The 25,523-nt window shown below is 39.6% G+C and overlaps 1 protein-coding gene across 1 annotated transcript in view; it reads right to left on the minus strand.

Moving 5' to 3' along the window:
- The window catches only part of Csmd1 (CUB and Sushi multiple domains 1), a 1,626,901-nt gene that overhangs the window by 482,220 nt on the left and 1,119,158 nt on the right, over positions 1-25,523 (minus strand). The window contains exon 8 of the mRNA XM_085844142.1: positions 13,517-13,604. Within this exon, the coding sequence (XP_085700268.1) occupies positions 13,517-13,604 (88 nt within the window). The remainder of the gene's footprint in view (positions 1-13,516; positions 13,605-25,523) is intronic.

Consider the following 25,523-nt stretch of genomic DNA (forward strand, 5'->3'; position numbering starts at 1 on the left):
TCCGTAAAGTTGTACTGTCATTTTTCAGAGGAGCAATAATCTTTGGCAAATGCTTTTCCTAGGCTTGTTTAGTTTCTTAGCAACCGCAAGTTTTCAGAAAGCTATACACTTTCCTCCTAGGGAGGCCACAGAAACGTGTTGTGTCCTTCAATTACTTTCTAATCCTGAAGACATTTTGAAACGTGGAAGTGGCATTTTTGTATCAAACTCAAAAGCAGACTTTAAGGTCTGCAGACTACTGTGTCAGCTTGCTTCTATTTGCACAGAGTGATGAGCCAGGCCCCACATCTCACTCTTCCATGTTCCCACTAGTTAACCGAATAGCAAGGAAACCATTTGCTGACACAGACACTGGCTAGGGAAACAAGACAACACTTGGCTTTTGAACAATAAGGACAGAGGTTTTCTTCAGAGTCTTATTTCCAGACTCTGAATGAAAATGGATGAGAAATAAGGAGCTTTTCAGAGCAGAGCCCAGTCCAGAAATAAAACATCCCAGGGCTTCCTGGATTTATAAGCTTTGAACTTTGTCTTAATTCTAGTCTGTAAGATAGTTTCTTTTACTAGTAAGTTGATTGCTTTAATTGATAAAGATAATGCAAAAACAGACCAGACTATTGATGCCTCTTAATGACAACACAGCAGCATTGTTACCTCCTTGTTATTAAGATGAACAATGGCATCTGTAAATGGTCAGGGCATCATGGATACAGAGTTATCTATGGGTATCCTCACAGTAGCTCTCTCAAACAGAATAATGATGGTTCTGAGAAATTACCCATGGATCAGCATCTGCATCCCTTAACAACATTTATTACTCCATTACCATATGTAAATATGTAACCCCACTAAAAGTGAAATTGAATGATTTAATAAAGTAATGACCAAATGTTCCCTGTTCCCTGTGGATCCTGTGCTGGGTTCCACACTGAGAAAGTGAGGGTGAACGAGGAAGCTCTCCCATTTATGGAGGTTACCCCCTTGTTAGGGGAGAAAACATGCACCATGCTCCTTAAAGTTGTAAACAAAGCATATATATATATATATATACTGGTGACTTGTAAGTGCTAACATGGACCTGGAGAGTGCATGCATGGGCAGTAAAGAAGAGGGATGAAGGGTCATTCTCAGGTAGCAAGAGGGACAGGGCCCTGAGTGGCAGCCAAAGGATCCAGGGCTTGCATCATGGAGTTAGATATGAAACCGTATCCCTTAGCACTGTTGGGAGAATAGGGAGGGAACATCCATGGGCGTGCAGAGGCCCTGAAGGGATAATTAAGCTTCCATAGCACATCAAGCTTTGCCTGTGTGCTCTGCTCCTACCTGATAAGTACAACTGCATTCTCCCTCATGAGGAGTTAAAACCAGAAAACATAAAAAGAATCAACACACAAACAAATAGGAACAGTAACAAAATTGTGTCTGTTTATCCAGAGCCAGGGCCCTAAGCTAGGCTCAGGGGCTCTGAACTATAACCCCAACATTGAGGGGCCGAAGTAGGAGGTGAACTACAATTTAAGGTAATCCAGAAATATACAATGAGACTGTCTCAAGAAACAAGCAAAGCAAAAACTGAGCCAGTCTATGCCTCTCTAGGATTCACTCTGTGAATGGAGAATATAATGTCACACGGGCACCTTCAACAATCAAACATTAAGACCACAGGGACTTTGGCTTACCACACAGTTGCTTTTCTCTCATTCTCCATAGCTTTGAAATAATTCTGAGATAGATTTAGTGGGCAGTCAGTGCTCACTTAAAGAACACTGGACTCATCTCCTGGCTGATAGACTATGGGTTCCTTAAAGAGATTTAGAGGGAAAAGAGCTCCATGGCAACTCTGCATTTATTCGGGACAGCACCAGTCATATACATCATGGAAAGGAAGATGGCCTTCGAGGGACACAGAAGTGAGCAAGCACCATCTCATGGAGAGTGGACCTAACCTGTTTCTCCTTCTCACCTATCAAGTCAGTTTTCCTTTATGTGTTTCAGTTATGTGCCTCTCCTTCTATCTGATAGCATTGGATGCTGTCTGCCATCAGCAACTTCATAAAGAACAGTTACAAAATAAAGTGAAGAAGCAACGTTGTACCATGAGAGAAAACATAGAGCTTATATATAGGAACAAAAATCATTAGCAAAGTGCTGATGTTTTCCCATCAGTTGTAAATAAAAAGTTTCACCATTGGGTCATAGCTTTACTCTGTCACTCTCCAAACTTCTTTTCTCATGTAGTTTTTTTTTTTTTTCTATCAGTTGTTAATCCTTTCCCTGACCAGCAGTGGCTAACTTAATTGGCTTAACACAGTACTAATGAGGCTGTGATCACATATCCCTAGGGACAGCCTTGTTAGCTTCAGTTTAATCCAATTCAACAGAAAATAAAAGTGTCTACCATGACTTGGGCACAGCAATAAAAGATAAAATCAATAAGGCCTGTCCCTTTCCCTTTGGGACCTCATGATTTAACAAGACAATAGGAACAGAACACACATAAATGTCATAGGCATTGGGCAGCAGGGGAGGCTGACAGAGCAGGCTGCAGAGAGTGCCAGTGTGAGGACTTTGAGAGAGGGAGGACCTAACTGAGTAGGAAAGGGAGGGTGGGGGGGGTCTATACAAAGATGTGTTGCATTTTTTAAACAGAGAAGCCATCCTAGGAAAAGCACAGTGGTATTTTCCAATTCTGTTACTCAAAACACTATCTCTGCATGTGTTGGCTCCATTCTGCATGTGGCAAGAGCCATCCATATAGGAGGTTGTGAGCACAGCTATGCTACATAAACATGGGACTCTGAAATTAAAGCAGGAAAAAGAAACTAGAGAAAGAGTGCTGGCTATTCTGTACTATGAACTCAGAAGTTTGGTTCCAGGAATTGTAGACTGGTCTCCAGAGGAGTTCCCTCAATGAAACACAGTGGAGGAAGATGGGTAAGGTCACTGAAACTGCTGAAGAGTCATGAAATGGACACATTCAGGAAATTCTCTTCACTTATTATCACCTCTGATACCCATGATATTATTTAAAATTTAGATTAGGGATAATATGCACAAAGAATCTTCTCCATTGTGCATGGGAACAGGAAGCACTGATTCAAGTGGCTATCACAAGAGTGTGTGCTTTCAGTACCTATACTGACCACCTGGTACTGAGTGTGTTTGTTGGTTGGGACACTAGGATGAAGGTAGGAGAGAATAAGTACAAGTTCAAGGCCAACCTGCTCTTTTTTTTTTTTTTTCTTTTTTTTTTCCACTGTTTTTTTTTTTATTACATATTTTCCTCAATTACATTTCCAATGCTATCCCAAAAGTCCCCCATACCGCCCCCCACTTCCCTACCCTCCCATTCCCATTCTTTTGGCCCTGGCATTCCCCTATATTGGGGCATATAAAGTTTGCAAGTCCAATGGGCCTCTCTTTCCATTGATGGCCGACTAGGCCATCTTTCGATACATATGCAGCTAGAGACAAGAGCTCCGGGGTACTGGTTAGTTCATCATGTTGTTCCAATTATAGGGTTGCAGATCCCTTTAGCTCCTTGGGTACTTTCTCTAGCTTCTCCATTGGGAGCCCTGTGATCCATCCAATAGCTGACTGTGAGCATCCACTCCTGTGTTTGCTAGGCCCCTGCATAGTCTCACAAGAGACAGCTATCTTTGGTCCTTTCAGCAAAATCTTGCTAGTGTATGCAATGGTGTCAGCGTTTAGAAGCTGATTATGGGATGGATCCCTGGATACGGCAGTCTCTAGATGGTCCATCCTTTCATCACAGCTCCGAAATTTGTCTCTGTAACTCCTTCCCTGGGTGTTTTGTTCCCAATTCTAAGAAGGGGCACAGTGTCCACATTTTGGTCTTCATTCTTCTTGAGTTTCATGCGTTTAGCAAATTGTATCTTATATCTTGGGTATCCTAAGTTTTGGGCTAATATCCACTTATCAGTGAATACATATTGTGTGAGTTCCTTTGTGATTGTGTTACCTCACTCAAGATGATGCCCTCCAGGTCCATCCATTTGGCTAGGAATTTCATAAATTCATTCTTTTTAATAGCTGATTAGTACTCCATTGTGTAAATGTACCATAATTTCTGTATCCATTCCTCTGTTGAGGGACATCTGGGTTCTTTCCAGCTTCTGGCTATTATAAATAGGGCTGCTATGAACATAGTGGAGCATGTGTCCTTCTTACCGGTTGGGACATCTTCTGGATATATGCCCAGAAGAGGTATTGCTGGATCCTCCGGTAGTACTATGTCCAATTTTCTGAGGAACCGCCAGACTGATTTCCAGAGTGGCTGTACAAGCTTGCAATCCCACCAACAATGGAGGAGTGTTCCTCTTTCTCCACATCCCCGCCAGAATCTGCTGTCACCTGAATTTTTTATCTTAGCCATTCTGACTGGTGTGAGGTGGAATCTCAGGGTTGTTTTGATTTGCATTTCCCTGATGATTAAGGATGTTGAACATTTTTTCAGGTGCTTCTCTGCCATTTGGTATTCTTCAGGTGAGAATTCTTTGTTCAATTCTGAGCCCCATTTTTTAATGGGGTTATTTGACTTTCTGGAGTCCACCTTCTTGAGTTCCTTATATATATTGGATATTAGACCCTTATCTGATTTAGGATAGGTAAAGATCCTTTCCCAATCTGTTGGTGGTTTTTTTGTCTTATTGATGGTGTCTTTTGCCTTGCAGAAGCTTTGCAGTTTCATGAGGTCCCACTTGTCAATTCTCGATCTTACAGCACAAGCCATTGCTGTTCTATTCAAGAATTTTTCCCCTGTGCCCATATCTTCAAGGCTTTTCCCCACTTTCTCCTCTATAAGTTTCAGTGTCTCTGGTTTTATGTGAAGTTCCTTGATCCACTTAGACTTGACCTTAGTACAAGGAGATAGGAATGGATCGATTCGCATTCTTCTACATGATAACAACCAGTTGTGCCAGCACCATTTGTTGAAAATGCTGTCTTTCTTCCACTGGATGTTTTTAGCTCCCTTGTCGAAGATCAAGTGACCGTAGGTGTGTGGGTTCATTTCTGGGTCTTCAATTCTATTCCATTGGTCTATTTGTCTGTCACTATACCAGTACCATGCTGTTTTTATCACAATTGCTCTGTAGTAAAGCTTTAGGTCTGGCATGGTGATTCCACCAGAGGTTCTTTTATCCTTGAGAAGAGTTTTTGCTATCCTAGGTTTTTTGTTATTCCAGATGAATTTGCAGATTGCACTTTCTAATTCGTTGAAGAATTGATTTGGAATTTTGATGGGGATTGCATTAAATCTGTAGATTGCTTTTGGTAAGATAGCCATTTTTAAATTGTTGATCCTGCCAATCCATGAGCATGGAAGATCTTTCCATCTTCTGAGATCTTCTAGAATTTCTTTCTTCAGAGACTTGAAGTTCTTATTATACAGATCTTTCACTTCCTTAGTTAGAGTCACGCCAAGATATTTTATGTTATTTGTGACTATTGAGAAGGCTGTTGTTTCCCTAATTTCTTTCTCAGCCTGTTTATTCTTTGTGTAGAGAAAGGCCATTGATTTGTTTGAGTTAATTTTATATCCAGCTACTTCACCGAAGCTGTTTATCAGGCTTAGGAGTTCTCTGGTGGAATTTTTAGGGTCACTTATATATACTATCATATCATCTGCAAAAAGTGATATTTTGACTTCATCTTTTCCAATTTGTATCCCTTTGATCTCCTTTTGTTGTCGAATTGCTCTGGCTAGGACTTCAAGTACTATGTTGAATAGGTATGGAGAAAGTGGACAGCCTTGTCTAGTCCCTGATTTTAGAGGGATTGCTTCAAGCTTCTCACCATTTACTTTGATGTTGGCTACTGGTTTGCTGTAGATTGCTTTTATCATGTTTAGGTATGTGCCTTGAATTCCTGATCTTTCCAAGACTTTTATCATGAATGGGTGTTGGATCTTGTCAAATGCTTTTTCTGCATCTAACGATATGACCATGTGGTTTTTGTCTTTGAGTTTGTTTATATACTGGATTACGTTGATGGATTTCTGTATATTGAACCATCCCTGCATCCCTGGGATGAAACCTACTTGGTCAGGATGGATGATTGTTTTGATGTGTTCTTGGATTCGGTTAGCAAGAACTTTATTGAGTATTTTTGCATCAATATTCATAAGGGATATTGGTCTGAAGTTTTCTATCTTTGTTGGGTCTTTTTGTGGTTTAGGTATCAGAGTAATTGTGGCTTCATAGAATGAGTTGGGTAGAGTACCTTCTGTTTCTATTTTGTGGAATAGTTTGTGAAGAACTGGGATTAGATCTTCTTTGAAGGTCTGATAGAACTCTGCACTTAACCCATCTGGTCCTGGGCTTTTTTTGGTTGGGAGACTATTAATGACTGCTTCTATTTCTTTAGGGGATATGGGCTCAGAATTGAACAAAGAATTCTCACCTGAAGAATACCAAATGGCAGAGAAGCACCTGAAAAATGTTCAACATCCTTAATCATCAGGGAAATGCAAATCAAAACAACCCTGAGATTCCACCTCACACCAGTCAGAATGGCTAAGATCAAAAATTCAGGTGACAGCAGATGCTGGCGGGGATGTGGAGAAAGAGGAACACTCCTCCATTGTTGGTGGGATTGCAAGCTTGTACAACTTGGATGCAAGTTAACTTGATTTATTCCAAAAGAATCTATTCACTGAGCTAGCATAGGTAGCTCATACACATCCCAGCACTCCAGAGGCTGAGGTAGGGGAGTTGTGAGTTTGAGGCCAGTTTGGGCTTGACATCTAGACCTAGTCTCAAAACTAGAAATCAAACAAATAAAGTAGAAAAAAACAACAAACAATGGCATTCAGGTGCTAGGGATGTGGCTGTGACAAGCTGTTTGTCTAGCACATGCAGAGTTCTAAGTTCTATCCCATCACTGGGGAAAGAGTGGAGAGGGCTGGTGGTTCGACCAACAGTGCAGTTGGTCGAATATTTGCTTAGAAGGCATGAGGTCCTGGGTCCAGTTCCCAGCACTGAAGAGAAAATCTCTTTAAAAAATAAGGATAATTATACTTCTGAACATTAAAGAGTTAAATTCTCCTGAAGATGGAAACTAAACAGGTAGTAGAGATCAGAATCCCTCCCCAACACAGCATCTTCCTTCCCAGTTTGGTACCCAAGTTTCCATCAATCTTACCCATATTTCCTCAGTTTTAATGAATATACTTTGTCTTTTAGACAGTGGTCAATGGTAACAAATACTTAGGAAACTGTTCTTCCACAATCGTAATTCAAATAGGAAAGCTTTGTGTTTGGCTCCATTAGCTTTGAATAATTTATTGATAACACTGGGATTAATATTTAGATTGCCTTAAGAAAAATACAGAGGTTTCCAAAGAAACAATAATAACTCAAACAAAACTAGATGATAGATATTTTACCAACTTAATAAAATGAACCCTCTTCAAAGAGAAAGAAGCCCCAAAATTACATATAATTAGAGTGACTGCTATAATTAAGTCCAGCTCATCTTGACCACATCAGACATTTATCTGGATTATATAATAGTCATTAGTATTGATTATAAGAATTTAGAAAGAACTGAACTGATTTACACTAAAGGCAGTGCTAAAATTGTGAGGAAAAAAAGGAAAAATTTCCTCTCTCTGTTTTAGACTTCAGCAGAGTAGTCAACCTGCAGACTAACTGCCTTCTTGTGTAACTTCATCCAAGACTTAGACATCCTTACAGGGCAGGATGCATCAGACTGTGTGTGAACACATCTGAGTTCTTTAGTCCCATGGAAAATAGAGAGCAAGTAGCATCAATAAAAACAGGTCATGTGTCTCAGATACCAGTGGCCACTGCACAATGACAACTACCGATACAGATGACCTTCAATTCAATCCTACTCAACTTCACTTACAATGGAGTCATACCTCTGAATAATGTCTTTTTACCCATGAGCTGTAGAGACACAGTTTGTGTGCCTAGGCATCTCTTTTCATGCCATGACCCACAGATCCTTGAATAGAGACCCTTTCAGAGGATCTGTAAAAATAAAAGGTCTTGTAAATCAACATAAAGACTTAACAGGATCCTTCCTTCCATTGTGTTTCCAGATGGCGAATGCATTGTGCAAGCAAAAACAGTGTGCTTCACAGAAAAGTCCAGGGACAGCTAAGAAAGTTCCCTGCAAAGCAAGAATGTTTTTGGATTTTACTGTATATACGTTTTAAATCTACAGTGCCTCTCCAGTGTGGATTGGAATCCCAGGAGTATAAGTTATAAGGACAAAGGGTATGTATGATTGCCATCTGAGCCAACTGGATGCTTGTCTCTCCGCTGAGTACCTATTTATCTAGATGACTGACAAACTTTGATTGATAGGATTGTACTTTCTATCAGAAATTTTCATTAGAATGTATCTTTAACTTCAAAGAAAACATTATACTTTTGTTGTCAATGATGAAATAAAGTTGTCTAACAAAAATTGAGAAATTCTGAGGCCCTATTAATCACTATGGGTTTGACAGATTCCCTGTGCTTAAAGAGGTTTCTAACAAGACACTTTAGTATTAATGAGTGTGATTTTGGAGTGGAAAATGCTACTAAAAACTGGAACTTGGGAAAGAGGTGGTGGGTGTTACAACACTATGTGGGAATGCACAAGCCTCTATTTTATTCCTAGCAGTGGAAACCAAATGTTTTTATAGAAAAAAAGAAAACTATACATTCTTTTCAAGGTAACTTGAAAAGAATGCTTAATTGGGAGGAACATAGTCTTAACAATAAAGTAGTATCAATAAATTGACAACTGTATGTGTCTGAGTGTTCTGCCTGCATGCACAGCACCAGAGGAAAAGATATACACATTAGACAAATAAGTATTAAGAATGGTGACATAAAAGGCTGAGGAAGAATGACCTTAGACCACTGACCTACTCCACTCTAGAAATGAGACAAAAGAACAACAGACAAAGCCCGTGGTTCAAACGGTGAATGTGGGTCAAGGAAATGAAAAGAACCCACGAACTAATGGTGACCAAATCTATGAAACTGAAGTTTAGAAAAAAATGCAAAGAAAACTCTGCAAAAGCAGCATTATTGTCATTTCTAGAGAATCAATAACACCGGGCATCAGATCAATAAATCAAAAGGGAAAATGTGAATGTAAGGAATATGAGCTGAGACATGACTATTGATTTAAAAGACTCAGAAACAGAATTAACCCAGATACCCATGCCTTGAAAAATGGGCGGTAGAAACGTGGTACAGGAGCAGGAAAAATGGCTCAGTGGTTAAGAGCACTGGCTGCTCTTGTATACATCACGGGTTAAGTTTTCAGCACTTACATGGTAACACACTACCACTTATAACTCCAGTTCCAGGGGATCTGACACACTCTGGCTTCTGAAAGCAGCTGACATGAACATGCTACAAATATTATACATGAGAGCAAAATGTTCATACATATAAAATAAAATAAACAAGTCTAACATTTTAAAGATGGTATAGACACACAGTGGAATTTTATGTAGCCATAAAGGACAGAATTATGAAATCTGCACAAAGATGGATGTCACTGGATGTGATTACATTAAGCAAAATAACTCATACTTAGAATGAAAGAGATTGTGTGCTGTCACTCATGAGTGTGTGTGTGTGTGTGTGTGTGTGTGTGTGTGTGTGTGTGTATCTGTAAAACTAGAAAGGAGACAACCAAGAAGGAGAAAAAGGTCTTTAGAAATAACAGTGGCCCATGTAACAGGAAAACAAAATTCCTGTGGAACAGAGAACACAGAGAGGTGTTAGAGAACAGATGCAAGCAGAGACAGGACATGCAACATAAAAGAGGTTATAGTTTAAAATTCCATAATAAAACCCAAAATGTTACATGCTACCTTAAAAACAAAAATCATTCCTTATAGAAATGCTAACTAGATCCATTTTAGAAACTCAAAGTAACAGTGTAGAAAGTACTATGAAAAGTTTTGTGTTGGTAAGCTTGCCAACTTGAGTGAAAATTTAAAATCACAGGTAATAAAAGGAGATGTAGACATGGAGAAGATAATGAGTCACTGGCTGAAAGCATTGCCTAAGAAAAGCCCTCTTCTGGTGGCTTCATAAGTGAATTCCCTAAGCATTTCGGGAGAAGTCATTGCCAATTATGTATGTACAAACTGTTTTAGAATATTATAGAGGAAAGATTTCCCACATAATTTTATAAGATAAAAAGAGTCCATATAGGATGATACGTCATGAAACTGTGTGTAAGACACATGTGAATTTCTACAAAGTGAAATCTAACAGAACAGAAGCATGGCAATATTGTGTCAGGAGGTGACAATCTACAGTCAGATGCTTGCCTGGCATGCAGAGACCTTCTCTTCTTCCCTAACACCAGAAAAGGACAAGATGTTGTAAAAGTCTAATACTTCTTGGCCATATTAACGTGATCACTAAAACTGGAATTGATACATTGGAAATCTATCAACACAAAATATTAACAATTTAATCATGTAAGTTGAAATCAACTCTGTAGATTTAGAAAATAGATTTCAAAAATCTTGTATCCATTTGTGTTAAATCCAAACAAGTGAAATACAGATCACTACAGCCTCAACCCAATAAAGGTCACTATGAAAAACTTACAGCTGATATCACACTGGTGAACAACATCAGAATTACTTCCTCCTCATCTTGGGAATAAAGCCAGTACCATGTGGGACACACTATCTCCAAGTTGCTATGTCATCACCCTCTGAACCACAGCTTCTTTGTGTTGACCCAAAAGAAATACTTCTGAGAAGACTTTGCTTAAATGATGGTGGCCTCATATGATTCACAGGTGAGTCTTTTCAGCCTCCACTGACCTGACTATGATGGACTATAACCTGGAAGTATAAGCCAAGTAAACCCTTTTCCTCCTCAAGTTCGATTTTTGTCAGAGTGTTTCACTGAAGCAATAGAAACACCAACTAAGACACTCTCCCAAACAGCATGATCAAGTCTAGCAAATCAAAACCCCATTCTTTCTAACCTATTTCTCTTTCTGTTGCTGTGATAAAACACTGAACAAAAAAAAAAAAAAAAAACAAACAAAGAGAGTAGGGTATGGGTTGGTAAGGAAAGGGTGTATATGGTTTACAGGTTATAGTACACGATTATGGAGGTATGTCAGGGCAGGACTTTGAGGCAGGAAACCAGACACAGGAACTGAAGCAGAAGCCTTCCTTCTTCCCTTCCCTTCCCTTCCCTTCCCTTCCCTTCCCTTCCCTTCCCTTCCCTTCCCTTCCCTTCCCTTCCCTTCCCTTCCCTTCTTCCTTCTTCCCTTCTTCTTCCCTTCTTCCCTTCTTCCCTTCTTCCCTTCTTCCCTTCTTCCCTTCTTCCCTTCTTCCCTTCTTCCCTTCTTCCCTTCTTCCCTTCTTCCCTTCTTCCCTTCTTCCCTTCTTCCCTTCTTCCCTTCTTCCCTTCTTCCCTTCTTCCCTTCTTCCCTTCTTCCCTTCTTCCCTTCTTCCCTTCTTCCCTTCTTCCCTTCTTCCCTTCTTCCCTTCTTCCCTTCTTCCCTTCTTCCCTTCCCTTCCCTTCCCTTCCCTTCCCTTCCCTTCCCTTCCCTTCCCTTCCCTTCCCTTCCCTTCCCTTCCCTTCCCTTCCCTTCCCTTCCCTTCCCTTCCCTTCCCTTCCCTTCCCTTCCCTTCCCTTCCCTTCCCTTCCCTTCCTCCCTTCCTTCCTTCCTTCCTTATTGGTTAAATTATATATTTTATATCCCAACTGCAGCTTCCTCTCCTTCCTTTCGTCCCAGTCCCTCCCTCTCACACTCCCCCACCATCTACCCTTCTTCCCCTTCTCCTCAGAAAAGGGAAAGCCTCCCATGGATACCAACCACCCTTCCCACATCAAGTTGCAGTAAGACTAGGTGCATCTTCTTCTTGTAATGCTAGACAGGCAGCCCAGTTAAGGGGAAAAGATCGAAAGGTAGGTAATGTATATAGCCCAGCACTGTTCCTAGTGAGCTTGGCCCTCCAATATGAATTATTGATGATGGAAATGCCCCCAGATCTGCCTACAGGCCAAGCTGATGAAAGCAATTGCTCAGCTGAGATTCCTTCATCCCATTCAACCCTGACATGTCACATCTACAGCAACAAAATATAACAGCAAACAAAGCAAAACTAAAACAACACTAGAGCAAAAGTAACCAAGTCACCCTAAGTGTCTAAGCTTCTGACCCTTAAACTATTAGTCTTGGAGCCTGAAATTTAAAATGTAGCATTTGGAGATCCGTCTGTCACATTTGTTTCTTTTTTTTTTTTTTTCTTCAAAAATACCACTGTGGATGCTTTGGTTTAGTAAGGGCTGTGTGGGTTAAATCCAAAAGCCCATTATAGGGGTGAGAACCTAATACAGATGACCTCTTTAAGGGTAGGAACTGAGAGGTGGTTTAGGTTAAGTGAATCATAGGGGATGCCAGAGATGGAACCTTAATGGCTCCTTAATGAGAGATGGGGGTTGGGGGATGGGAGCAGGGGAGAAGAAGAAGTAGAGGGAGAGTCCCAAGCATCTTCATTCAACAAGGCTCCCAATCTCTCATTCAATAGCCGCTCCCAATCTCTCATTCAATAGCCTACCCCACTTTGTGATTCTTCCACATGTGGCCCCTTGACCTTAAATTTTCCAGTTTAGCATCTTAAATAAAACTCTTTTAAAAACTCACTCAGCCTACAGCTCTGTGTAACTGGTGGCAGAGACTCTAGGGATAGCATCGACTTCCTGACAGCTAACCCACAGACAAGTGTGACGATTCCTCATCCTCTTTAAAGGGATCGCTGCTGTGTCAAGCTCTCTGAACATCCACCTCTTCCCTCTGCATGGCTAGCGAAGCTTTTCAGGCGATGTCAGTAGCCTTAATTTTGTCTCTCTCTCAAACAAATGAGCAGATTATAAGGAAGGAAAACTCCTTTCTTGTGTCCTTCACTCTTGATTTTCTTCAGATTACTCTTGTTTACTAGATGCTCATGTAGAGTGACAAACACAACCTTCCTGAACTGAGAGACACAAAGAAATCCAAAGCCCTGGAGTGATTGTAAGCTCAGTTGCACCTGGAGAGGGAGGGGTCTCCAGCTCTTCATAATCCTAAAATGATTGTCAGCATATTAGTAGTAAATGTCACTGAAGGCCAGCAGTATTTGTCACCTTAAAAGTTTATTTGAGACAATAATCTTGAGGCTGTAATAAAAATTTTGTGTTCTTTATTTTTAAGCATTAGAATATCAAGTGACACAGATTTAAATATAAGAAAATCTGAAGACAATTTTTTTCACATACTTTTCAGAGACAAAGTTTTAGCCTAGCTCAGTTTCTAAAGCTATTAATGACAGGTGCCTGGAAATTATCACCATAATATGTCTAGAGTCTTGCAAATGCTGTAGCTTTTTAATTATTGACAAGTTATTTCTTTCCACCTGTAGTACAAATGAGTTAAAAATGACATCCCAGGCGTACGTGTTAGGAAAGAAGATCTGATTTGCTTTTGGTTTGTTTCCTACCTGAAGTCAGAACCTGCTCTTCTGCCATTGTCTGGAATCCCAGGATCTGGACACATGTCTGAGACGAGAGACACACCTCCTTGGGTCACTACAACAGAGAGAAACTTTGTCAGAAGGTGGTACAGCCATCAAGGAAACACCCAGAAAATTTATGCAAGACACACTCAGCGCTTCCGTGATCATGACTCAAAGGGAATTCTCTTACACTGAAGACAGCTCAGCTACATTAAAGTGAGTCTTTGCTCTTGAAAATCAAAGACACCTTTGCCCATGAAAGGACATTGACATTCTTTGGTTTAGTTCTTTCCTCTATTGAAGAGGTGAAAATTTAATTAGAAGCTCCTTTGTTCTTGATGATTGCCCTTGAGTTGGGTCAGTTTATAGACTAGGGAAAAGGCCATTGCCTAAAAAGAAGGCAGCTTTGTCTATACCCACCCCCATGGATCACAGTGCAGGGGATAATCACTAAGATCTATAAAGTACATAGCTTAATAGCTTTAATTCAATTTTAAATGCTGAATGTGCTTTGCATTGGACTGAAACAGGAATGGCCCCTTTGTATAGGTGTCCGGTTTCATTTCTGAGTCTCTCAAGCCTCCTGTTGGGTTTCCATCACCACAGAGTGGTCTCTAAGGACCATGTGCATACTGGATAGAATGGATGGGACTCTATCATCCATCCATTACCCTACAGAAACTATCTCATCCAATTAAGGAAACTTCTTTTATTCTTGCAAGAAATGAGTTCAAGAGAGGGCTTGTGATCCAGTTCAATTAAGTGAAATGTTGGGGTACACCCATGGGAATGTTTCTGGGAGAGATCCCTGTGTGGTATGAAAGCCCATTTGTTCAGCACTCTGGTTATCACCATGCCTGGGCTTTGGTGTCATCAATCGGGGCAGTGCAGGGTAGAAGCAAAACCAATACATGGACAAAGGGTGAGAGAAAATAGCACAAAGGCAGGATCCCTCAGTAGAGAACTGTGAGAAACTGCTACAGTGAGAACTGTGTATACTGCATATGTATCCCCCAAGAAAGAGACAAAATTTAAAGCACTTGCCAAAAAGCCAAAGGCAAATGAGTTCATTAAAAATGGAATTGACCCCAACTTTTTCCTGAGAGGAGCTATATAAGTTGAAAGAACCTCAGATATAATTTCAAACCACTGAAAAATGTGTTTTTCCAAAAGAGGAAATACAAACTCACATATGTGAAAATTATATATATATATATGTATATATATACACATATTTGTATATACATGAAAAATATTATCATAATTTTGATTTTCAACTTCAGTTTTTCTGTACTATTTGAAAGAAATAGATAAAATAATTATGGATTTATGTTGATTCATATTAATATATAGAGATACAATTTATGAAGTCAATAGTAAGAAGTTGGGGAATTGAGCTGGTATGAGCAAAACTTTTGTTTATATGTAATACTAAATTCGTATTGATTTCAGATGATTCCATAATTTCAGGGTGTAGTTTATAATTCTTAGGTAACTATAAAGGAAAGAGCTAGAATATTCATATAAAGAGAAGTGATTAAAATTATGAGCATAAAACAAAAGCTAAACAGAAATGAAGTGAGAAACAAACAAGAACAGAAATCAAATGGTAAAGCTGTCCTCTTTGAAGTGGTAAATTGAAGTTTAAGTGGATCATCCAACATCCATGTCAAGGCTGAATGAAGCCTACCCAGACTAGGGACTGAAACCACAGTCCCTGGTCCTTCAGGGTACAACTGTATTGGGAGATAAGTAATTTGAAGTACTATTTCAGTTAAATTCTGGTAGACCTGATTGACTTGGGAATACTGTGCATCTGAGGACACAATCACACAAGCAAACCATTGGGGACAGTCAGGAAGATAGCCACTAACAACCATGGAAGGGCAGCATTACAGGAGACCAGATGTACTAATCTGGAGAGGTGTGGGAAACACATTTTCTCTGTTACTTAAGCAAGAGACCACAATGCTAGGCTAAATGGGTCTAAATGAACAATGCCCTCACTAACTGTAGACAGAATTAAGCAATAAAGAAAAGAAAATGACAAGAACCACTGAGTGCTGCTCACTAGCGGTTTACACTGTTGGCAGGGAGGAGGGCAGTGTTATTATATGCTAAGTGTTTAGAAGCTTGTATGGGTAAAAATAAAGATTTTTAAATGGGTTATGATAATATATTAATTGTGTGAATATATTTAATGCCTGACAACTGTATATTTCAAATGCCCAAGACTAGTATATTGGATCCCATATACAATATACATGTATGTGTACATATGCACATTCTCTCTTCATATATAGACAATAGATATAATTGTAGTTATAGTTATAAATACATCTATAAACACTCATATAGATGCATACTAATATAAACATAGATACAGAATAATACAGATATATACCTATAAGTAAAAATGTTACCATGGATGTAAACATGCAATTATCCATATACTGACAGGTCTGTTTTCCTCCTGCCAGTGAGTTTGTGAGTATTGTATGCATATTGATCACTGTGAATGGTCCACTCTTTACTCCCTGAGACTATCCAACAAAACAGTCATTTCAAATCTTGATGCCACATGAGGAAAAGATTCTTTGCTGAACTTCTCTGAGGGTACAGGATATGGACAAGAAAAGTAGGATTGCAAATGGCAGAGGGTAACTCAGATGAGGAGAGCAGAGAGGTAAACTGTAGGCAGCTGAAGCAGAGGCAGGTGTTTGTATGTCAAGACAAAATACGCAGGGTACAATGGTCAAACAACAGTACATTCCACACCCTTCCCCGGACATCACAAGTAAGCAGTGCCTCTCAAAACTGAAGAGGATTATGAGGGTTATAAAGAGGTATGAGATGTGGAGACAATCCTTCTTCAGGCAGGGCTCCCAGAACCTCAGAGAAATGGTTTCAAAAGAGAAGACTTAATCCCATAAAACCCACTTAACTCTAACTTTGTTAGACTATATGATTCCATGCCACATAGGACATAAGCCATGGATATCAATACATATATTAAATTCTGGTCAAAACACTTAAAACTCAAAACTGAAAATATGGAATAGAGGGTTGAACTCATTATACACATTGACTTTATAAAAATGAAGGTAAATTTGCAAGTGAGTGATCAGTTATTGAAAACATTTGACTAGATTGATAGCTTAAGATAAAGAGGTTATGCTAATATAGATATCTGTGAGTCTGTGTTTGGGAAGATATCTATGTGTGTACAGCTGCATGGGCACCTGTGTGTGCATTTATGTGGACATTGGAGGACAACCTCTGGTATGTCCATGAATCTCAGGACTCTCCAGTTTCTGCCTACCTTACTTTTCCTCTCTGATGAAGTGTTCCTTACTAGGATAGAATTTGTCAAGTTGACTCTCTAAATGAACAGTGACATTCAGTAATCTGTCATTACCTCTACTGAGATAACATGCAAACACTACCATGTCTCTTTTTTAATGGGGTTACAAGCAAACACTACTATGTCTATTTTTTAATGTGTGTTCTGGGGGCTTTTAATGTTAAAGTACTTAGGTACTCCTACTTATAAGGCAAGCACTACAATGCTAAGCCATGTCCCCAGCCTGCTGCATATATTTTGTATGACTTTTTCATAGTTTCTTGATGCATAATATGCCATTGGCTAGGTACAAAGAATGATGAGGTATATAGTGGAGCTTAATATACTTTCACATAGACTTTGACATTAAGTGTCCTAGTTTTGTGAATGGCAGTTAAAATCAACATTGAACTAATCTGGAACAAACCACAGCCTTAGAGGGGGCCCAACCAAGAAGCCACTGAGGATGTCATGGGTTAGCTACCTGCTTTAGTGACAAGAAAGGTTAGAGGTGAGCTAATAGAGATGGAACAAATGCTGAAAAAAATAATTTTTTTATGACAGTAGTAATGCAAAAGTTAACAGGTAATATTGTGATAATCTCCAAGTATCATTTCCATATGGCTTGGCCTCTACTCCATACAATTCAACAAGATTTCCATATAAAAACCCACTTGACAAATGCAAACTAACAGATTTTTGACACTATTAACCCCTATTCTAGTTTCCTTGCTGTTGCTATGATACAACACTATGACCAAAAACAACTTGGGAAGGAAAGATTCAGTTGGCTTAAGCTTGCAAGTGGCAATCCATCATTGAGGGAGGTCAAGGCAGGAACTCAACTTAGAAATATGGAGGCCCAATTACGCAGGACCTGAGACAGCATTAGGGAAGTAGAAAACCCGACCTGACCAGGGTCACAAGTCCCTTCCAGTCAGCACCAGCACCTAGTCAGCTTGGAAGCAGAGTCGACAGACACCCCCAAGGTCCCTAGAGGACAGCTTCTGAGGCAGACCCCTTTTCAGGCTCCAGACATCTGGGCATTTTCCCTGCCAGAGGAGAGGTGTCTGCCCCTCCCGAGAGGACTTTGCCAGAGCACCTAGGGGAGCCATCTTGGTTCCCGGATACCTCTGAGACTATTCTGCCCATGTGAGAGTATGGACTACCGAAGCTAACAGCTTCTGGGACAGGCCCTATTTCAGACCTTCATCTTCTGCTTGGAGGCAGGTCCAAATGCCAGATATCTGTGCACCTTCCCTGCAAGAGGAGAGCTTGCCTGCAGAGAGGGTACTCTGACCACTGAAACTCAGAGGAGAGAGCTAGTCTCCCAGGTCTGCTAATAGAGGCTAAGAGAATCACAAGAGGAACAAGCTCTAACCAGAGACAACTACAACAACAAACTCCAGAGATTACAAGATGGCAAAAGGCAAATGTAAGAATCTTACTAACAGAAGTCAAGACAACTCATCATCATCAGAACACAGCACTCGCACCTCACCCAGTCCTGGGCTCCCCAACACACCCAAAAAGCTAGACCTGGATTTAAAAGCATATCTCATGATAGACATCAAGACATCTCATGATAGAGGATATCAAAAAGGACTTTAATAACTCACTTAAAGAAATTCAGGAGAACACTGCTAAAGAGTAACAAGTCCTTAAAGAAAACAGGAAAACACAACCAAACAGGTAGAAGTCCTTAAAGAAAAACAGGAAAACACATCTAAACAGGTGATGGAAATGAACAAAACCATACTAGACCAAAACAGGGAAGTGCACACAATAAAGAAAACCCAAAGTGAGGCAACGCTAGAGATAGAAAACCTAGGAAAGAAATCTGGAACCATAGATGCAAGCATCAGCAACAGAATACAAGAGATGGAAGAGCAAATCTTAGGTGCAGAAGATTCCATAGAGAACATCGGCACAAAATCAAAGAAAATGCAAAATGCAAAAAGATCCTAACTCAAACATCCAGGAAATCCAGGACACAATGAGAAGACCAAACCTATGGATAATAGGAGTAGATGAGAATGAAGATTTTTCAACTCGAAGGGCCAGCAAATATCTTCAACAAAATTATAGAAGAAAACTTCCCAAACCTAAAGAAAGAGATGGCCATGAACACACAAGAAGCCTACAGAACTCCAAATAGACTGGACCAGAAAAGAAATTCCTCTCGACACATAATAATCAGAACATCAAATGCACTAAATAAAGATAGAATATTAAAACCAGTAAGGAAAAAAGGTCAAGTAACATATAAAGGCAGGCCTATCAGAATTACACCATACTTTTCACCAGAGACTATGAAAGCCAGAAGATCCTGGACAGATGTTATACAGACACTAAGAGAACACAAATGCCAGCTCAGGCTACTATACCCAGCCAAACTTTCAATTACCATAGATGGAGAAACCAAAGTATTCCACAAGAAAAACAAATGCATACATTATCTTTCAACGAATCCAGCCCTTTAAAGGATAATAACAAAAAAAAAAAAACAAAAAAAAAACAAAAAAAAAAAACAATACAAGGACGGAAACCACATCCTAGAAAAAGCAAGAAAGTAATCCTTCAACAAACCTAAAAGAAGATAGCCACAAGAACAGAATGCCAACTCTAACAACAAAAATACTAGGAAGAAACAATTACTTTTGCTTAATAACTCTTAATGTCAATGGACTCAATTCCCCAATAAAAAGACATACACTAACAGAGTGGCTACACAAAAATGACCCAACATTTTGTTGCTTATAGGAAACCCATCTCAGGGAAAAAGACAGACACTACGTCAGAATGAAAGGCTGGAAATCAATTTTCCAAGCAAATGAAAAAAGCTGAAGTAGCCATTCTAATATCTAATAAAATCAACTTCCAATGAAAAGTTATCAAAAAAGACAAGGAGGGACACTTCATATTCTTCAAAGGTAAAATCTTCCAAGAGGAACTCTCAATTCTGAATATCTATTCTCCAATTGCAAGCGCAGCCACATTCATTAAAGAAACTTTAGTAAAGCTCAAAGCACATATTGCACCTCACACAATATTATTGGGAGACTTCAACACACCACTTTCATCAGATCCTGTAAACAGAAACTAAACAGGGACACAGTGAAACTAATAGACATTATGAAACAAATGTATTTAACAGACTTTACAGAACATTTTATCAAATGGATATACCTTCTTCTCAGCACCTCATGGTACCTTCTCCAAAATTGACCATATAATTGGTCACAAAACAGGCCTCAACAGATAAAAAATATGGAAATTGTCCCATGCATCCTATCAGACCACCATGGACTAAGGCTGATCTTCAATAACAACATAAATAATGGAAAGCCAGCATTGACGTGGAAACTGAACAACACTCTTCTCAATGATACTTTGGTCAAGGAAGGAATAAAGAAAGAAATTAAAGACTTTTTAGAGTTTAATGAAAATGAAGCCACAACATACCCAAACCTATGGGACACAATGAAAGCATTTCTAAGAGGGAAACTCATAGCTCTGAGTGCCTCCAAAAAGAAACTGGAGAGAGCACACACTAGCAGCTTGACAACACATCTAAAAGCTCTAGAAAAAAAGGAAGAAAATTCACCCAAGAGGAGTAGACGTCAGGAAATAATCAAACTCAAGGGTGAAATCAACCAAGTGGAAACAAGAAGAACTATTCAAAGAATTAACCAAAAGAGGAGTTGGTTCTTTGAGAAAATCAACAAGATAGATAAACCCTTAGCTAGACTCACTAAAGGGCACAGGGACAACATCCTAATTAACAAAATCAGAAATGAAAAGGGAGACATAACAACAGATTCTGAAGAAATCCAAAACACCATCAGATCCTTCTACATAATGCTATACTCAACAAAACTGGAAAACCTGGATGAAATGGACCAATTTCTAGACAGATACCAGGTACCAAAGTTAAATCAGGATCAAGTTGACGATCTAAACAGTCCCATATCCCCCAAAGAAATAGAAGCAGTCATTAATAGTCTCCCAGCCAAAAAAAACCCAGGACCAGATGGGTTTAGTACAGAGTTCTATCAGACCTTCAAAGAAGATCTAATTCCAGTTCTGCACAAACTATTCCACAAAATAGAAGCAGAAGGTACTCTACCCAACTCATTCCATGAAGTCACAATTACTCTGATAGCTAAACCATAGAAAGACACAACAAAGATAGAGAACTTCAGACCAATTTCCCTTATGAATATCGATGCAAAAATACTCAATAAAATTCTTGCTAACCGAATCCAGGAATACATCAAAACAATCATCCATCCTGACCAAGTAGGTTTCATTCCAGGCATGCAGGGATGGTTTGATATAAGGAAAGCCATCAACGTAATCCAGTATATAAACAAACTCAAAGATAAAAACCACATGATCATCTCCTTAGATTCAGAGAAAGTATTTGACAAAATCCAACACCCATTCATGATAAAAGTCTTGGAAAGATCAGGAATTCAAGGCCCATACATAAACATGATAAAAGCAACCTACAGCAAACCAGTAGCCAACATCAAAGTAAATGGTGAGAAGCTGGAAGCATTCCCACTAAAATCAGGGACTAGACAAGGCTGTCCACTCTCTCCATACCTATTCAACATTGTATTTGAAGTCCTACCCAGAGCAATTCGACAACAAAAGGAGATCAAGGGGATACAAATTGGAAATGATGAAGTCAAACTATCACTTTTTGCAGATGATATGACAGTATACATAAGTGACCACAAAAATTCCACCAGAGAACTCCTAAACCTGATAAACAGCTTCATTGAAGTAGCTGGATATAAAATTAACTCAAAGAAGTCAATGGCCTCTCTCTACTCAAAGGATAAACAGCATGAGAAAGAAATTAGGGAAATAACACCCTTTTAAATAGTCACAAATAATATAAAATACCTTGGCATGACTCTAACCAAGGAAGTGAACGATCTGTATGATAAGGATTTCAAGTCTCTGAAGAAAGAAATTAAAGAAGATTTCAGAAGATGGAAAGATCTCCCATGCTCATGGAGTGGCAGGATCAATATAGTAAAAATGGCTGTCTTGCCAAAAGCAATCTACAGATTCAATGCAGTCCCCATCAAAATTCCAACTCAATTCTTCAATGAATTAGAAAGAGCAATCTGCAAATTCATTTGGAATTACAAAAAACCTAGGATAGCAAAAACTCTTCTCAAGGATAAAAGTACCTTTGGTGGAATCACCATGCCTGACCTAAAGCTGTACTACAGAGCAATTGTGATAAAAACTACATGGTACTGGTATAGTGACAGACAACTAGACCAATGGAACAGAATTGAAGAACCGGAAATGAACCCACAGACCTATGGTTACTTGATCTTTGACAAGGGACCTAAAACCATCTAGTGGAAAAAAAGACAGCATTTTCAACAAATGGTGCTAGCCCAACTGGCGGTTATCATGTAGAAGAATGTGAATTGATCCATTCCTATCTCCTGTACTATGGTCAAATCTAAGTGGATTAAGGAACTCCACATAAAAAAGAGACACTGAAACTTATAGAGGAGAAAGTGGGGAAAAGCTTCAAAGATATGGGCACAGGGGAAAAATTCCTGAATAGAACAGCAATGGCTTGTGCTGTAAGATCAAGAATTGACAAATGGGACCTCATAAAATTGCAAAGCTTCTGTAAGATAAAAGACACCGCCAAGAAGCCTAAAAGGCCACCAACAGATTGGGAAAGGATTTTTACCTATCCTAAGTCAGATAGGGGATTAATGTCCAATATATACAAAGAACTGAAGACGGTGGACTCCAGAAAATCAAATAACCCCATTAAAAAATGGGGCTCAGATCTAAGCAAAGAAATCTCAACTGAGGAATACCTAATGGTTGAGAAGCACCTGAAAAAATGTTCGGCATCCTTAATCATCAGGGAAATGCAAATCAAAGCAACCCTGAGATTCCACCTCACACCTGTCAGAATGGCTCAGATAAAAAAATTCAGGTGACAGCAGATTCTGGCAAGGATGTGGAGAAGGAGGAACACTGCTCCATAGTTAGTGGGATTGCAAGCTTGTACAACCACTCTGGAAATCAGTCTGGCGGTTCCTCAGAAAATTGGACATAGTACTATTGGTGGATCCTGCAATACCTCTCCTGGGCATATATCCAGAAGATGTTCCAACTGGTAAGAAGCACACATGCTCTACTATGTTCATAGCAGCCTTATTTATAATAGCCAGAAGCTGGAAAGAACCCAGATGCCCCTCAACACGGATACAGAAAATGTGGTACATTTAAACAATGGAGTACTACTCAGCAATTAAAAAGAATGAATTTATGAAATTCCTAGCTAAATGGATGGACCTGGAGGGTGTCATCCTGAGTGAGGTAACCCAATCACAAAAGAACTCACATGATATGTACTCACTGATAAGTGGATATTAGCCTAGAAACTTAGAATACCCAAGATACAAGATACATTTTGCAATACACATGAAACTCGAGAAGAATGAAGACCAAAGTGTGGGCACTTTGTCCCTTCTTAGAATTGGGAACAAAACACCCATGGAAGGAGTTACAGAGACAAAGTTTGGAGCTGACATGAATGGATCTGCCATCTAGAGACTGCCATACCCGGGGATCCATTCCATAATCAGCCTGCAAATGCTGACATCAATGCATTCACTAGCAAGAATTTGCTGAAAGGACCCAGATATAGCTCTTGTGAGGCTATGCTGGGGCCTTGCAAACACAGAAGTGTATGCTTACAGCCAGCTATTGGATGGATCACAGGGCCCCCAATGGAGGAGGTAGATAAAGTACCCAAGGAGCTAAACGGGTCTGTAACCCTTAGGTGGAACAACAATATGAACTAACCAGTAACCCCCAGAGCTTGTGCCTCTAGATGCATATGTATAGGAAGATGGCCTAGTTGGCCATCATTGGAAAGAGAGGCCCCTTGGTCTTGCAAACTTTATATGCCTCAGTACAGGGGAATGCCAGGGTCAAGAAGTGGGAGTGGGTGGGTAGGGGAGTGCAGGGAAGGGTATGGGGGACTTTGGGGATAGCATTGTAAATGTAAATGAATAAAATACCTATTAAATAATTTAAAAATATGAAATATGGAGACATGACTTCCTACTATACCATGCATTATTACCACAATCAGGGAGTTCACTCAGTCCAGGAGCTCAGGAGAAACCATGTTGGATTCTAGTTACTGGCTTACATCACTCAGTCATGCTTTGCTTTGTTGTTGTTGTTTTAATTTAGATTTTCTGGTTTTATATAACCCAGGAATGTGGTGTCTACCACACAGGGCTTGGCCCTTCTATGCCAATTGTCAATCAACACACATACACACACACACACACACACACACACTTACCCATGGGCCAGTATGCCAGTATGATCTAGACAACCCCTTAATTGAATAATGACTCTAGGCAGTGTAGAGTTTACAGTCAAAGGCAACTAGGATAACTCTGGTCCTAGGCTCTAGACTGAGCACACTGGCTTACTATAGGGGGCATTTAAATGGTAAAGCACTTTGCAAAGTAAAACAGAGCTATTCATGGAATTAATGTCTGTTTTTTTTTTCTTTTTTTTTATAGCATTGCAGCATAATGCCTGTTTTCAATAATTACATTTCTTTTATACAATTATACCAAGGATAAAATGGCAGTGAGGATTAAAGAGAAAGTAGCATTATATGGTCATCACATTGTCTGTTGAAGATGCTCCTGCAATGCCTTTCAGCTCTGTGGATACAATTTCCCTTCATTTAAAACCCCAGATTCAAAGGAGATGTTCACAAGGCATAATCGTCTTCTACATGACCAGCACTGGGTGGAAACTAAGGGCTAAGTCTCCCTCCCGGGCATTCTTTTTTTTTTTTTTTTTTTTTTTTTAAATTTATTTATTTATTTTTTTTTTTGGTTTTTCGAGACAGGGTTTCTCTGTGTAGCCCTGGCTGTCCTGGCACTCACTTTGTAGACCAGGCTGGCCTCGAACTCAGAAATCCGCCTGCCTCTGCCTCCCAAGTGCTGGGATTAAAGGCGTGCGCCACCACGCCCAGCCCGGGCATTCTTCAAGGTAAATTTTCATTTATCATTGGTGTAAATAATCCAGAATAGAAGACATTTTCATAAGTTCAGTGTTTGATCATGGTGAACTTTGTGGCTTTCTATTACTGCTTGCTTTTACCACTGGCCCTCTTTAGGGGCCTTCAGACATATTTCTGTTGAATCAACTTTGGCTGAAACTAGTCATTTAACACCTTCAGGGGGTGACACAATCAAGGATGTCATATAATACATACTCTGGTTCAGATTTCTTAGCAGTTATGTTCCCACTTTGTCACTGCCTTTTTGATGAGTGAAAGTCTGTTCCTAGAAGTGTGTCAGGGGGATACCATAGACCACAGAATTCTCAGCTTGAAATAAGTAAGCATGAGTATTTTTTTTCCCCTTAGGCATTCAGAAACCTTGGTTCTTTAGGCATACAGGAACCTTACCAACTGTGAAGACAGTAATGAATAATGCCTTCCTCTTCCTTAGGAAGTTAAGGAATTTCATCTCAAGAAAGTGATCTTTAGACAGCCTTCTCTTGAACCAAGAATGTGCTTAGTTTGACGATAGTACAACTGTAATAAATGATGTT

This window comes from Mus caroli, unplaced genomic scaffold (assembly GCF_978045245.1).
Source record: "Mus caroli unplaced genomic scaffold, Mus_caroli_1 scaffold_10, whole genome shotgun sequence".
Lineage (NCBI taxonomy): Eukaryota > Metazoa > Chordata > Mammalia > Rodentia > Muridae > Mus > Mus caroli.